Raw genomic sequence first — 14,631 nt, forward strand, 5'->3', positions numbered from 1 at the left:
AGTAAATTATTTATATATTATAATTATTATAATAAAGTATCTGTGTTATGGCGTGGTGTTCCCATCTATTTGCTGGAGCTCGGTGCTATTCGTGGGATCTGGCATCTGGGACATGGGCAAAGGTGAAGGTTTGGGCTAAAACGATGTGCTTTGTTCGTCACCACGACATCTTCAGCTGACTCCGGGTCACTGCATAGTGGACCGACCACCCACACCGGGGATTCCCACATCGTTCCCTTTAGTATTGGATTCACTTGGGTATCACAAGTCAGACAATCCCACAGTCCGCCAGCTGGAATATCAATACCTCCTCAGAGCCAGAGCTGATAGCAACTGTGGAACCTTCTATAGCCACCCCAAGTTTCCGCCGCCGATAGTGTGGGTGAAGCCACAGTACTTTATCTGAGCCATGCATCACCCAACTCTGGTCTGAGCTTAACCAATAACCTTGGAAACGTGGACGCTGAATCATCTCATCTGCGGTCTCAGTAGTCAAAGATAGGTCCAATGCGACGACGCCAAGGTTTGTGTGAATGAATCTGCTGGTAGGATCGAACGATACTTTGTATATGCGATAATCAAAGCTCAGAGTTCGTAGGCAGTAGCCTGTCTCAATGGCCCATATATTGACCGTTTGGTGGTCCAACGATGCGAGAAGCTTCGAATTGCGCGATATAGTGAGGGAGGCAATGTTCCAGGAGGTAGTGCATCTGAAAGGTGGCCGCATTGTTTGCAGGCACCGACCAGACTCGATGTCCCATATTTTGATACTGCAGAGACATGCGGACGCGAGAAGCTGAGAGTCATCCGAGAAGGCCGGAGAGGACATTTCGCAGTCATTGGAGAGACATACTTCCAGCCTTCGTGTAAGCTCACCCAGAGCGATATTCCAGATGTGAATAGTTCCGCTCTTAGACACACACGCAACGAGTCGGGAGTCGTAAGAGATCATGGTCTGCGCAATATCATCTTGACAGTCATGCAGTGTGTCTAGTAACAGTCCTGTAGCGACATGCCAGATGTCAAGAGAACCAGAAGACTTGACGGGCAACGCGAGAAGCTGTGAGTTGTGCGAGAAACTGACCGACGTATGAGCACTGACTACCGTCTGTATGCACGTCCCTGTGGTGGTGTGCCAGATGTTGTGAATCCCTGGCCGACATTCCGCTACCAGCAAATATGGACTTTGCGAGAAGCAGATCCAATTGGTGGAAGCAAATTGTTGTCGTATCCTTTGCAAGCACTCCCCGGTGGTTGCATTCCAGATCCTAATACTCCCACTTTGCAACGATGCTGATGCAACTAACTCTGTATCAGGGGACAAGCTAACCAATGGGTCGGCATCGCCCTTGTTCCAGCCGGCGTATTGGGGTTGGATCTGGTAGGTTTCAGGCTTCACGTCCCATATCTTGACTGTGTCATCGAATGAGCCTGACGCGAGCCAGGATGAGTCGTGCGAGAAGGCGACTGATTCCATGAATCCCGAATGGCCAGTATATACCTGCAGGCACTGGCCAGTGCTAGCATCCCAAAGCCTCACTGTTGAATCCAACGAAGCAGATGCCAGAATGCTTGAGTCGTGCGAGAATACGAGCGACACCGGACGGCTTTGATTCGGTTTTATGATCTGTAAGAACTCGAAGGCGACCATGTCCCAAATTCTGATGCAGTCGTCATCGTCGCCATCGAAAAAATTGTCACACTCTGTGTCTGTCCATTCAACCCACGCTAGCATTCTGGAGTCATGAGAGAAGATGATGGAGTGTGAATATCGCGTGGACTCAAGAGTTTGGATGCATTGGCCGCTTTCGGTGTGCCAGATCTTGATGTCCCCTCCGTCACAAGACGCGAGTAGTGTCGAATCGTGAGAGAAGACGACAGAGTGTGAGTCTTCTGTGCCAGTGAGGATATGAAGAAGCCTCCCCGTTAAAACATCTTTGATTTCAATTGTTCCGTATGCCTCCGACCAGGCGAAGAGCCGTGAGTTGTGCGAGAGTGCAAAGCAACGGACTTCAGACTCAGACCCCCATGATTGCGCACGCCGCCATGTCGCGGTATGCCAGACGTCGACGTTACGATTAGCAACCACTACAAGAAAACTAGAGTCGTGTGAGAATATGACGGTGGCGACAAGACTGCGTACCACGAGTGTCCTCAAGCACTTCCAAGTTGCCGTATCCCAGATCTTGACGGTTTTGTCATAAGAGCCAGTCGCAAGTAGCCTAGAGTCATGGGAAAACGAGACAGAAGAAGTGCGTTTTTCATGGCCGTTCAGTGTCCGTATACATGGGTTCCAGGGTCTGCCTACCCTGGGCAGTTTAGCGAGCACAGATAAGACTTCGTGCGCAAAAAGTCGGCGTATCGAGCTACTTTCACCGCAGAACACTATTGCTGAACTGTAGAGCTGGAGAGGGTAGGCTTCAATGATGCTGATGCAATTTGAGATGAAGCTCTCTGCGTCAGAGATAAAACTAGTGAGTTCAATACTATATCCAGACTGCAGACACATTCAGTACCTGTTTTATCGCCTCCCATAAGCTGAGTCTGCAACTCACCTTGATGAGCAGTCGTAGCGGCCGGAAGATGTCGAGTATCTTGGACGCTTGCCCAAGCAAGCATAAGGCTTCAAGCCAATGGAGGAAGTGATTTTGCAAGAAGGTATGCGTTTCATCACCATCCCGGACTTGTGCTTTGCCTCGAACGAGATGATGGATCCAATGTAGGCAAGCATATCGGACACTTGGCGGTAGTCTACGTTCAAGCTGTTGTTCGTCGACGTCTCTGCGCCGGCTTCCCGGATTGTTCAAGTCACATATATCTCTCTGAAGGCGGGATAAGAGTGTTAGACACCGGCTAGCGATTTTCCGGTGATGCAGCTGCTCGTCCAGCCAGAACTCCGCCGGCACACCTCTACCCTGGTCACTAAGAAAGTTCCGAAACAAGTCATCGGCGATGAAAGAATGGACATCTATAGCAGGATGGAGAGCGGCGAGCTTGTCGCTTATCGCTACACTCGTGCAATTGAGGAGGTCTGCTACTAAGGATATGCCAACGGGCTCCGCGAGAAGGGTAATCAAACCAATGACGTCTTGGAATTCTTGCACCAATCGTGTCCGTTCTTGGCCGGTCTTTCCCGCTACCAAGCTTTCGAGAACTCTCTGGTAAAATGCCAAGCGTTCGTTGTCACTCGCCTCTGGCGCTGCCGGGGGATTGTGTAGTCCCCTGGATCCTGGCACGCCAGCTGCGTCCATCATCAACAGTCTTTGATGGCTACCGCGATTGTCTTGACGGACATCGTGGCAGACCCTTGACGAGATTTGGATGTCATCCAAGGTCGTGTCGCCGACAGAGCTCCATAAGTCTGTTCTTACCGGGTCATGGTGCACAGGGGGAAGGCTTAGAGTCGCAGACAAAACTCGGTGCGTTGCCAGGTCTAGGGATGGTTCCCTGACCGCCATGGCCGGTGGTTCGACTTGTTGAGTCGCAGCAACATCATCACTATATGAGAGTGTAGTGTCGATAGCAGCCAGAGTCTCCGGGGCTGTTTGGCAAGAAAACTCGTCGGAGTTTGGCGTGGCTTTTGCAAATTAGCACTTGCTGTATGCTACAGGCCCCTCTCACGTAAATTTTTGCACTTACAGGCGCCAGATGAAGGACAGTATAGGACATCATGGTTGATACCTTCTTGCCTCATAAACCGATCAATCTTGCGCTTGGCGACTATCTCGCCGCGGACTTTAAACGTCAACGGTCTCTGCTCGGGCTCGGCAAGGTTTCGAAATTGTTGTTTTCGCACAATAGCCTTCATCTCTTGTCTCGTCAGATTCTTGCCAATTTTCCATCGCTTCAATGCAGATTTGTATTGCCTCTCCCTGGGCGAGCATATTAGCCAAAACGACCACACCCTGGCTTTGTGCAGTGACGGTGATTCATTCTCACGTTGCTATAAAGCCAAACTGAGTTTCTATGTCACTGATGACTGCACATAGTGTCCTTGTTTTGAGATATTGGATGATGTAAGGCTTCACCTCGTCCCAGTCTCCTTCTCTCAAGGTACGAGATTTTGGCGCTCGGGGTGGACGCGATGGAGGTTGCCCCGGGCCCATGGTGCTCGCTGTTGGCAGAGCGTCACCCGGAGCAAGAACTTTGCATTTGCACCTACTAGAGGGTTCTAGTGGTGCTGAAAACGCCTGCAGAAATTTAATGTGCTAGCGGTGGTGATGGGCGATGTTGGATTATGACGGAATTGACGCTTGTGCAAGGCTGAAGTGAGGAGTCGACGCCAAAAAGTACTATCCACGTGCGATGCCCATGCTGTTGGTCAGCAGGAGTTCAGGTTGCCGCGCTGTGGTAGGCATCAAATAGTCAAGTCTGGTACTTTTGGTACAACCGTTGACGCAAAAGTACTATCCTCCGGCCGGTCGGCAGCTGCTGTGGGGTCAATAACATTGAAGCTTCAAATAGTATTTTTGGTTTTGACTTTTTGTGTTTGGCCCCTGGCCGGGGTACTCGGAGGCAGACGACGACAGGGATCCGCTGCAAAAACGCAAGTCCCCGACGTGTGATTCGCTGTGGAGTTTAAGAACTCCACCAGACCGCTCTTCAGACACTTACACCTCACTCGTCGTGCCCAAAACACATGTTGCCGTTGAACATGGCACTTTTAGGACTGGAAGCCTCATTCTTCTGAGGGACCGAACAGTGATTTGTCGATCCATGCACAAAAAAGACGCTCTCTGGTACCGCTCTGTCCCAAACCCTCATGGCGTCGACGTAAGGTAGTCGCCATCCAGGTCAGCAATCCAAGTATAAATATGCTGTCTGCTTTCTTCCCATCATGTTCCCCCCAAGGTATTCACGTTTAAGCACCATTCGAACTTTTCCAAAGTCATATATTGAGCCGTTCCCTCCAAATTGCTGTCTTTGATCTCGAAAACTTGATCTCTCCCTCTGGCAATATGGATAATAGCTCGGCTGTGTCGATGAGTGTCAATTTCAGTACCGGAGAAGGGTGAATGCACTATGATCCCTCCATTACACTTCCCAACACTAATACCCAGTTAGGTCCAATACGCCCAACAATCCATCCAAACAAGACACTCAACATCTGATGGGAACCCGTCTCACGTTGTGGCTAAACGACGTCGAAGCTCGATCGGTTGCTATAAGTGCGCAGCAGTCTAGCATACCAACTCGCAATGGTCAAAAGACACAAAAAAGCCATGCTTCTGCTCTCTGACTTTGCTATGTGGCCAGGATGAGGCATCGTAAACCTACTCTGTCCTCACCTCGACTCACAATAGCCCCTTATCTAGCTATAGCTACTCCCAACTGTGTTGTGTACACATAAACACTTGGAAGATATACTCCGCGTTAAGCCTCCTGAAATTTTTATAGAGTTATTGCTTGCATGGATCTGCGGTATGCCGTAAACTTCACGGCGTAAAGTTGCGCTTGTAGCGCTCTGCAACTGGTACTATGCAGCAAGAAGCACACCTGGACAATTGAGTCGCATATTAGATAGCCAAACCGAATGCTGTGGTAGTCATATCGAGACAGAGTCGATTGCTTGAATACATTCCGCTTGCGCAAAAATGTGCCTGTTCCCCCCTATCCGTAACTTGGGCTAGGCCTGACTGCAAGATGACATGTCCACCACAACGCTGTTCAGAGAGATTTAGTTTGTAAAAGTGGCATACAGCAAAACAAACATGAAAATTGGTCAAATTCTCAGTGCCATGGCTAAGTTACCTACCCATATTCCAAAAACAGCTCCTAGAAACCAAATTACTACTTAATCTTCGGATGTAGAAAGGCCACTTAACGAGCATACAAGCCCTTACACCCCTGGCAATTGCACTCAACAAAGCACTAACATGCGTTTTTATCCTTTCGAATACATATACTGTTTTATAGAATTCCCATCACGGTACAATCAATATAGAGAAGTTAACCACGGACTCTACTGAAGCTTAACACAGAGACGAGCTTAATAGAAGACGACTAATAACAGTCTTTGGTATCAAAGGTCCTTGGTTTTCCTCAAGGCCTTAAAGGTTAAAGACGTCTTTAAATACAAGAAGTTAGTAAGGACCTTCTGCCCTAGGTCCCGTGACCGTAGCCCTTGTGTAACCTGCGATTTCCGTGTAACATCTAATCAGTTGTCAATATACTCGCTAGACCGTTACATTGTAGTACTAGACTCTTTACAGGGTATATACAAGGTAATCTTTGGCAGTCGTAACCGCTGCCGAGGCAAGCAAAATCTTTGGTGTACAGGGATGTGATGACTATTCTGATTGGGCTTTCACTTCAACACGGTCACAAAAGCCTAGTGAAACGTGCGATCAAAATGTAAATAGTCCGGAAAGCAGTTTTTACTAACATTCAAAGGGAGCTGATCATGACATGTCTACCATCACTCCAGTATGTAGTATGGTGTTATATTTTAGCGGTCATGACGGCCTTTAGCTCGAGGTATTCCTCCAGACCATATTTACCTCCTTCACGTCCAAGCCCCGAATCCTTGACACCTCCAAATCTGTGCAAACAAGATCAGCATCGTTCCAACGGTAATAATACACAGGTGTGGACTTACGGCACCGGTGCATCTGAGATAATTGCCGTGTTGATAGCGACCATTCCGGTGCGCAACTGCTCCGACGTACGTTGTGCCCGGCCCAGGTCGTTGGTCATGATATAGGCAGCAAGGCCGACTTTCGTATTGTTGGCCCGTCGAATGACCTCAATCTCGGTCGAGAATCTGAAAATGCCTGCCAATGGCCCAAAGGTTTCTTCACTGGCGACTTTCATATCATCGTCAAGCCCAGCCAAGAGCGTGGGCTCGAAAAATTGAGGTCCTGCCGTCTTTAGCTGCTGTTTCCCCTGTTCTGGTAGACAAGGACTCACCAAGATGCGACCGTGTGCCTCCCACCACCACCCGAGCACCCTTGCTTACGGCGTCGTGGATATGTTCTTCGACTTTGGCTACAGCTTGTTGAGAGATGAGTGGTCCAATATCGACCTGTTTGTTGAAACCAGATCCTAGCTGCAAGTTGGCGATTTCTCCTGCTAGCCGTGAAACAAAAGCATCGAAGATGGCGTCCTGAACATATATTCGATTAGCGCAGACACATGTCTGACCTGATGATTTGAATTTGCTCTTGAGACAGCAAGCAACGGCTGTGTCCATGTTTGCGTCGTCGTACACAATAAAAGGTGCATTCCCGCCCAGCTCAAGACTCAGCTTCTTCAGAGTGCTGCCGGAATTCTCTGCCAAGATTTTGCCAACTCTGGTAGAACCAGTGAATGACACTTTTCGGATAGCCTCGGACTTGCAAATGGCCAGCCCAAGCCTGGGAGTATCTTCCAGGGCGGTTATAACGTTGACGACCCCTGACGGAACACCGGCGCGTTCACCTAGCTTGACGATTGCATTGGCCGTATATGGAGTGAGACCATCCGTCTTGATGATGACGGTGCATCCAGCAGCGAGGGCAGGAGCCGCTTTGCGAGTGACCATTGCCGCGGGATAATTCCACGGGGTGATCAATGCGCAAACCCCAACCGGTTCCTTGGAAACATGCACGCTGATGTCGCGATTTGAATGCGGGATGATGTCGCCGTAAATCCGTGCAGCCTCCTCAGAGTACCAGTCGAGGAAACTCGCAGCAAACAAAACCTCCCCAGCTGCGTCGGCATATGATTTCCCATTCTCCCATACGATGAGTGTAGCGATGTCGTCCTTGTTCTCTAGGATCAATTCGTACCACTGCCTCAAGATGAGACTTCTCTCCCGGCCAGAATACTGTCTCCAGAAATCCAAAGCCGTTGAAGCCGCAGAGACTGCTCTTTCTAGATCAGCCACTGAGCACTCGGGGCATTCTCCGATGATTTCGTTGGTGGCCGGATCTACCATGGTCTATTAGCTCAAAGGTTCGAGTGGGCACCGACTTAATGCCTACCAAACACCTGGAACGTTCGGCAAGACTGCGAGTTTTGCCAGTGGCCTGCGATGTAAGCTTTCTCGATGAACAAACCCTTGTCCGCGAGCGTTGGAGGCTTGTGTAGAGACATTTTCAGCATTGGATTGGAGGGTAGGGGGGTGGAATCCTAGCTACGTAGTGGATGGATTATATAGTTGATGGAAGATGGGTTCGAGAGCGCGGACAAGGTTTGCGAGCGAGTATTAATCACCTAATAGGGCGTCACTTACATTCCGCGTGGCAGCCTCACACGAGAGGATTCTTCTGTGTCGCATTGATTCCGTCGATTCCCAAACCCGCTTAGCCTTTCCGGAACATCCATGTCACCACAGGCCGGGCAATCTCACCTACTTCTGGCGCCATTGGTGGAGTCAATTCCAGTGCGGGAAATCCGGCTCCGGTAATGTGGAGACATCTCCGAGAGCGAGATTATCGGCTCCGAGAAAGCCAATCATAACACCCGGAACTTTGCTGGCGGCTCCGAGAAATACAACCATGGCGCCCAGCATCTTGCCGGCAGCTGCGAGAAATATAACTGTGATGCCCAAACCTTTGCTGGCGGCTCCGAGAAATACAACCATGGCGCCCAGCATCTTGCCGGCAGCTGCGAGAAATATAACTGTGATGCCCAAACCTTTGCTGGCGGCTCCGAGAAATACAACCATGGCGCCCAGCATCTTGCCGGCAGCTGCGAGAAATATAACTGTGATGCCCAAACCTTTGCCAGCGGCTCCGAGAGATAAATCCAGAATATATAATGACCAATTAGATAGACAACTGAAGCCATCAATCTCAAGGCTCTCTAGACGCCAGCTTTAACTGAAGATTGTCTGATATCGCAACAAGCATGTCGCCCACGGTTCAGGCTCTCGAGGTGGACGAGTCTAAATCGGCATATTATGCACCAGCCACTGTTCGTGTGCATGGAAACACCATCTACGTCTCTGGTCAGGCCGGTGTTCAATCAGACGGCTTGGTACCCAGCGATTATGAGTCCCAGATTTATCTAGCTCTTGTGGCACTGCGAAAAATTTTGATCACGGCTTCGGCAACCGTCGCCGATATTCTCAAGCTTACGCTCTATATTGTCAACTACGACGCCGATAATCGCAAGCACGCGAAGCCGCTTCAGAAATTTCTGAATGGTCACAGACCAGCCATCACTCTGGTGCCGGTTGCACAGCTGGCAGACCAGAGCTGGCTGTTTGAGATGGACGCCGTAGTGGCACAGCCTTCGTCAACCAAAATCTTGGGGCAGAGTCGACCGACTCCATCTCAACGAGCGGAACGACCAGATGTGGATGTGGTCATCATTGGCGCCGGCCTGGCTGGACTCACAGCTGCTGAGCGTATTATCAAAGCCGGCTTTTCATGCCTCATCCTAGAGGCCAGGGGTCGCGTCGGTGGCCGCACCTCCAGCCAGCCCCTTTCCGACGGTCAAGGCATCATCGAAATGGGAGCTGCCTGGCTGAATCGCACGAATCAAAGCCGGACTATTGCTCTCGCAAAGAGATTCGGGGCCGAGCTTATCCAGCAAAACACTACGGGCAAATGTGTGCTCCAGGATGGGAAGGGAAACATTATTCACTTTCCTTACGGCGATGTTCCTGACGTGAGTGGTGGAACCAAAACCCTTGTTACGGTGTATGGAGACATCTGACTTGTCATTAGATTCAAACTACCACAAAAGATCACCTGATAAAGATTCGTGATACGATTGAGAATGACTGTCAGAAAGTCGATCGCTCGCTTCCTCGAGATCCATACTTGGACTCGATCACGTTTGCCGAATACCTACGTAGCCATGGGGCAGACCCGGATGCAGTTGCTACGGCCACCCTTTGGACACGGGCCATGTTGGGACAGGAGCCCGAGGACATCTCTGCTCTTTTCTTCTTGCACTACTGCAAATCAGGTGGAGGTCTGCTGCAGATGCGTTCCGACAGAGAGCATGGCGGCCAATTCTTGCGTGTGAGGCAAGGCACGCAACACCTGGCCAACAGTCTTGCCGCGTCTCTCCCAGCGAAAAGCATCCGGCTGTCCAGCCCTGTGACAACGGTCGAAAGCCTCGACACACGCAGGATCCAAATCTCGGGTCCAAACGTCAATGTTACAGCTCACAAAGTCATCAGTGCCGTTCCCCCACCGGTTCTTTCAAAGTTGACATTTATTCCGGCCCTTCCATCGTCAAAAATGCTCCTGGCGAGTTCCCATCAGTATGGATTCTATAGGAAAGTCATGGTATCATTTCGCAGCCCCTTTTGGGTGAACAAGGGCTTCTGCGGCCTTGTCCAATCGTTCCATGGCCCGATCAGCGTCATACGTGACACCAGTGTTCCAGCTGACAACAAACACGTCTTGACATGCTTCATGGCCGGCTCTCCCGGTGAAAAGTGGTCACAATTGCCTCCCAAACGACGCAAAGAAGCTCTTCTTCACCATATAGGTGATGTATTTGGAGAACCAACAAAGGTCAAGGAGCTGGTCATTGAGATTTTGGATTATGCCTGGAACGAGGATAGTTTTAGCGGGTACGGATGTCCGTCTGCTTCGTTGCCACCTGGGGTGTTGAGCTCTGTTGCCGATGTGACCAGAGATGCTGTGGGCGACATTTACTTTATAGGCACGGAAACTGCCGAAGAATGGAAGGGGTATATGGAAGGAGCAATTCGTAGCGGAGAGAGAGGAGCTTTGGAGGTCATCCATGACTTGAACCACATCCCCCCCAAGATCTAGATGATACACCAATTGGAAGATCTCTAGAGTCATAATCATCGGATCTTGTTGGCTTAGAGGTCTCAGTTAATGTGATTAAGGTATCCTGTCTTTCTTTGTGAGATGAGAAGACCGCACTCTCTGTATAGATTCTAAGTGAAGGGTGGCAATTGTCGCGCTGCGCGGTTTCAAGTTTTATATTCATTGTCTCTGTCTTTTCTCCTACACAGCGGAAACTCAAGATGATACTTTCGAAATACTGCCTTCAGGCAGCAGTATTACGACTGCTGTTGCCACCCAGTCAGCAAAACGGTTACGTGGCCTGACAACAGAGGCGCCATTATCCGACAGCAATATCTTGTACAGAGGGGTAATCTAAGACTTTAGAAAACTAGTAGAGAATTTCTATTGAGTAAGATCTCTAGAGATTAGGAAGCTTGAGATACTATTCTGTATATTCTCTTCTCTCTTAACGCAGTCGCTAGATAATTACTCTGAGTATATTTAGGCTTATAAAATATACCATATGTGCATAGCGAGTGCCACAGCATAGCGAGCAACCAAGGTTCACAACGAGCCCACAGTTCTGAGTTGCTAATGACCCACGAAGGTATGATTGGAGGGGATCGTCGATCGGACTTCTGGATTCTTGGCGGCGAGGAATTCAAAGTAGGCGGACCCACAACTTCAACAACTCCGAGACAGGCAGGTGGGGCTTTACGGCCGATTGGTGGATTACTTATCTTATCTTATCTCAACACAACGCAGGCAAAATTTCAGAAACTTTGAAAAGTTGCATCCCACGTATTATTGCAACCTCGACGGGCGCATACACTTCTCGGCCACAATGGTGAAGCGAAAAGTTGCGGCGCTGGAGAAGCTCGATGCAGACTTGTACATTGCTCACTCAAATCACTTCATACGTCAGACGCATGCTAATTGCTTTCTTCCAGCGCGAGTTTGCAATACAAGATTCGTCGGGATCCCAAGTACGTCCCCTTGCCCCCTTTAAAAAAAATCCCATGAGCTCTCTAACTCTTTCTGGTTCAAGATCTTACAAAGATGACTTTCTCAAGCAGTGGGAGCAATATGAGTCCCAGCGCGAGATCTTCCGAGCGAACCCGGCCGGCGGGACCGCCGACTCGATCGAATCCTTTCACAACATGATCGACTTGATTGCCCACGTCGCCGACTGCTACCCCGAGGAGACAAGGACATATCCGGATGACCTGAAGTTGATCTTGAACGAACACCACGTTGTGCTGCATCCTGATCTGAGGGACAAGGTCGTGGGGAGTCTTGTGCTCTTACGTCGCAAGGACGTCATCGACTCCGCGAGCCTTCTGACGACCTTGTTCCCCATCCTGGTGTCGTCGCCGAGCAAAACACTACGCGAACTGCTGTTTCAGAAAATCTTGAGCGACATGAGGAACTCAAATTCCAAATCGATCAATCACCCGCTGAATCGGACCGTCCAGACTGTTCTGTACAACTTGGTTACTGCAGATCGATCCTCGCCGAGGGCCATTTGGGCCATCAAGCTGACGCGCGAACTGTGGAAGCGACAGATCTGGACCGACGCCAGGCCCGTAGACGTCATGAAGGAGGCGTGCTTGTCGGACAATGAGAAGGTGGTGATTGGCGCCACGCGCTTCTTCCTGGGCGGCGACAAGGAGAGAGAGGAGTTGGAAGACGACAGCAGCGACGACGAAATCGACTTGTCCAAAATCAGGCACCAAATCGGCATCAACAAGAAGACCAAGAAGCAGAAGAAGACGTATGACAAGGCAGTGAACAAGGTCCGGCGAGACCAGCAGAAGAAGGCCAAGCCTCACCCGTTGAACTTTTCGGCTCTCCACTTGCTACATGACCCCCAGGGGTTCGTGGAGCAGCTCTTCTCCAAACACCTTCAAAATACCAAATCAAAACTATCCCTAGATTCCAAGCTTCTGGTGCTGCAGCTGGTCACGCGACTGGTCGGGCTGCACAAGCTCACAGTCGTCGCGCTATACTCCTGGTTCATCAAGTACCTCACCCCTCGCCAACAGTCCGTCACCTCCATCCTAGCATCACTAGCGCAAGGCACCCACAACCTAGTCCCCCCCGATGTCCTCGAACCGCTCATCCAAAAGATTGCCAACGAATTTGTCTCGGAGGCAGCAGCGGCAGAGGTCGCCGCCGCCGGTCTCAACTCGATTCGCGAGATTTGCGCCCGACAGCCGCTGGCCATGACAGACACCCTCCTACAGGACCTCGTCCAGTACCGCAAGAGCAAAGACAAGGGAGTCATGATGGCCGCCAAGGGCCTGCTATCCCTGTACAGAGAAGTCGGCGCGGAGCTCCTGCAAAGAAAGGACCGAGGCAAGGACGCCACCATCGGCCTGAGGCACGGCCTGCAGCACCAGCAAAAGTTTGGCGAAGAAGCGGCCGGCAGCATAGAGGGGCTCGACCTCCTAGCCAAGTGGAAGGACGAGGAGAAGAAGAGGCGGCGGCTGGAACGGGGCCTCCCGGAAACAGCCGGCAGCGACGAGGAAAAGGACAATGAGGAAGACGGCCTCGACTCGGACGAGTGGGAGGTGGGCTCCGACGACAGCAGCGACTCGGGCGAGTGGATCAACGTCGAGCACTCGGACGACGAGGCCCCGGCCCTCAAGAAGCAGAAGCAGGGAGACGGCGACGCCTCGGACAGCGAATCTTCTTCTGCGGCCGCCCAGCTCGAGCGCATGCAGCTCCTGGCCACCACCACCATCCTCACGCCCGCCGACCTCGCCAAGCTGCAGGAGCTCCGCGCCGCGGCGGCCATCGAGTCGGCCGCCTCGGGCCACCGCAGGCGCGGCAACCCCGACGCCCGTAGACACACCGACGACGGCCTCACGGCGGAGAACATCGAGGCGCCCGCCAAGCTGCGCAAGCTGACAAAGGAGGAAAAGGTGGCGCTCGCCAAGGAGGGCAAGCCCGACCGCGAGGAGCACAAGTCCACGCAGGCCATCAAGAAGAGCAAGAAGGAGGCCGCGGGCAAGAGCACGAGCAACAGGGAAAAGGCGAGGAAGAAGAATTTCCTCATGACGCTGGGTAAGGCGAAGAGCAAGCAGAAGAGGAGCCTGGTCGAGACGAGAAAAGTCCTGAGGGGCCACGTCGAGAGGAGCACGAGGGGCGGGCGGAGGAGGAACTTTGCCTAGACTTAGATAACTTTTACAGAGACATCACGACGGACGAAATTTGCCTTGGTGTTCAGCCTATTAGCTTGTCATGTTATTGATGTGTATCTATTTGCGCGTACAGCCAGTGCGAACATCTATACTCGGTGTACATGGTCCCCCCTTTCCCTGCGAATACCAAATTCTCTGACAAGTCCTTTGCCAATCCTGCTGTAGCTGTTGGCTCGCGCCTAGTCTTGTCCGTTCACGCCGTCCCACCGGGTCGGGAGCCGCCCAAACTCATATTGCATAGTGTGATGGCGGCCTGGATGTCCTCCAGTCCCATGTCTTTAGCGCGACACACGGCAATTTCTTTGGTGACGACAATCTGACAAGCACCTTCGTTGTCGGAGCGTGCTGTCTGGACGACGACTGCTGATGCCGAGTACGCGGACCATGCGCCCTGGACATTTGTAGATCCTACTTCGGTGCTTGTGGTTGTGTCGTGGTTGGCGTCAGCGGTGAGGCCGCTTTGTCTGCCTTGCCCTGTGTGGGAGTCGGTTTCGGACCCGGCAGAGGAGATTTCGTGGATTCCCATTGTGCGAAGGTGGCCTCGAGTTTTGTGATGGACTTGGCTGGGACGAGTTGTGATGAGTGTGAGGGCTTCGACGTAAAACGCTAGAGGACAGTTGCGGGTGATGATGTGGTAGGATGAGTTTTGCGGCCTCTTTTCCATGGGATTAATGTGCTTTATATGCCAAGGGGACATGGTTGCCGAGATCTTCACCGGCTTC

The 14,631-nt window shown here is 51.3% G+C and overlaps 6 protein-coding genes across 6 annotated transcripts; 2 read left to right on the forward strand and 4 right to left on the reverse strand.

Annotated features, from left to right (window-relative positions):
• Positions 1-268: 268 nt before the first annotated feature.
• On the reverse strand, positions 269-4,106 carry MAA_10279 (vegetative incompatibility protein HET-E-1; the record flags this gene model as incomplete). The annotated part of the gene is made up of 4 exons (XM_007828277.2): positions 269-2,497; positions 2,556-3,577; positions 3,640-3,872; positions 3,940-4,106. 4 exons carry the CDS (start codon positions 4,104-4,106, stop codon positions 269-271), a joined length of 3,651 nt encoding a protein of 1,216 aa, XP_007826468.2.
• Positions 4,107-6,441: 2,335 nt separating this feature from the next.
• On the reverse strand, positions 6,442-8,076 carry MAA_10280 (succinate-semialdehyde dehydrogenase; the record flags this gene model as incomplete). The annotated part of the gene is made up of 4 exons (XM_007828278.2): positions 6,442-6,541; positions 6,599-6,860; positions 6,910-7,911; positions 7,965-8,076. The coding sequence occupies 4 exons, from the start codon at positions 8,074-8,076 to the stop codon at positions 6,442-6,444; spliced, it is 1,476 nt and encodes a 491-aa protein (XP_007826469.2).
• Positions 8,077-8,356: 280 nt separating this feature from the next.
• On the reverse strand, positions 8,357-8,662 carry MAA_11786 (uncharacterized protein; the record flags this gene model as incomplete). The annotated part of the gene is made up of 1 exon (XM_011412824.1): positions 8,357-8,662. The coding sequence occupies one exon, from the start codon at positions 8,660-8,662 to the stop codon at positions 8,357-8,359; it is 306 nt and encodes a 101-aa protein (XP_011411126.1).
• Positions 8,663-8,832: 170 nt separating this feature from the next.
• Positions 8,833-10,721, forward strand: MAA_10281 (Amine oxidase; the record flags this gene model as incomplete). The annotated part of the gene is made up of 2 exons (XM_007828279.1): positions 8,833-9,597; positions 9,657-10,721. The coding sequence occupies 2 exons, from the start codon at positions 8,833-8,835 to the stop codon at positions 10,719-10,721; spliced, it is 1,830 nt and encodes a 609-aa protein (XP_007826470.1).
• An 826-nt stretch (positions 10,722-11,547) lies between these two features.
• MAA_10282 (SDA1 domain protein) lies at positions 11,548-13,879 on the forward strand (the record flags this gene model as incomplete). The annotated part of the gene is made up of 3 exons (XM_007828280.2): positions 11,548-11,594; positions 11,654-11,689; positions 11,752-13,879. The coding sequence occupies 3 exons, from the start codon at positions 11,548-11,550 to the stop codon at positions 13,877-13,879; spliced, it is 2,211 nt and encodes a 736-aa protein (XP_007826471.2).
• A 223-nt stretch (positions 13,880-14,102) lies between these two features.
• MAA_11787 (Ribonuclease H-like protein) lies at positions 14,103-14,573 on the reverse strand (the record flags this gene model as incomplete). The annotated part of the gene is made up of 1 exon (XM_011412825.1): positions 14,103-14,573. The coding sequence occupies one exon, from the start codon at positions 14,571-14,573 to the stop codon at positions 14,103-14,105; it is 471 nt and encodes a 156-aa protein (XP_011411127.1).
• Between the last annotated feature and the right edge of the window lie 58 nt (positions 14,574-14,631).

This window comes from Metarhizium robertsii, assembly GCF_000187425.2.
Source record: "Metarhizium robertsii ARSEF 23 chromosome Unknown MAA_Scf_27, whole genome shotgun sequence".
Taxonomy (NCBI): Eukaryota; Fungi; Ascomycota; class Sordariomycetes; order Hypocreales; family Clavicipitaceae; genus Metarhizium; species Metarhizium robertsii.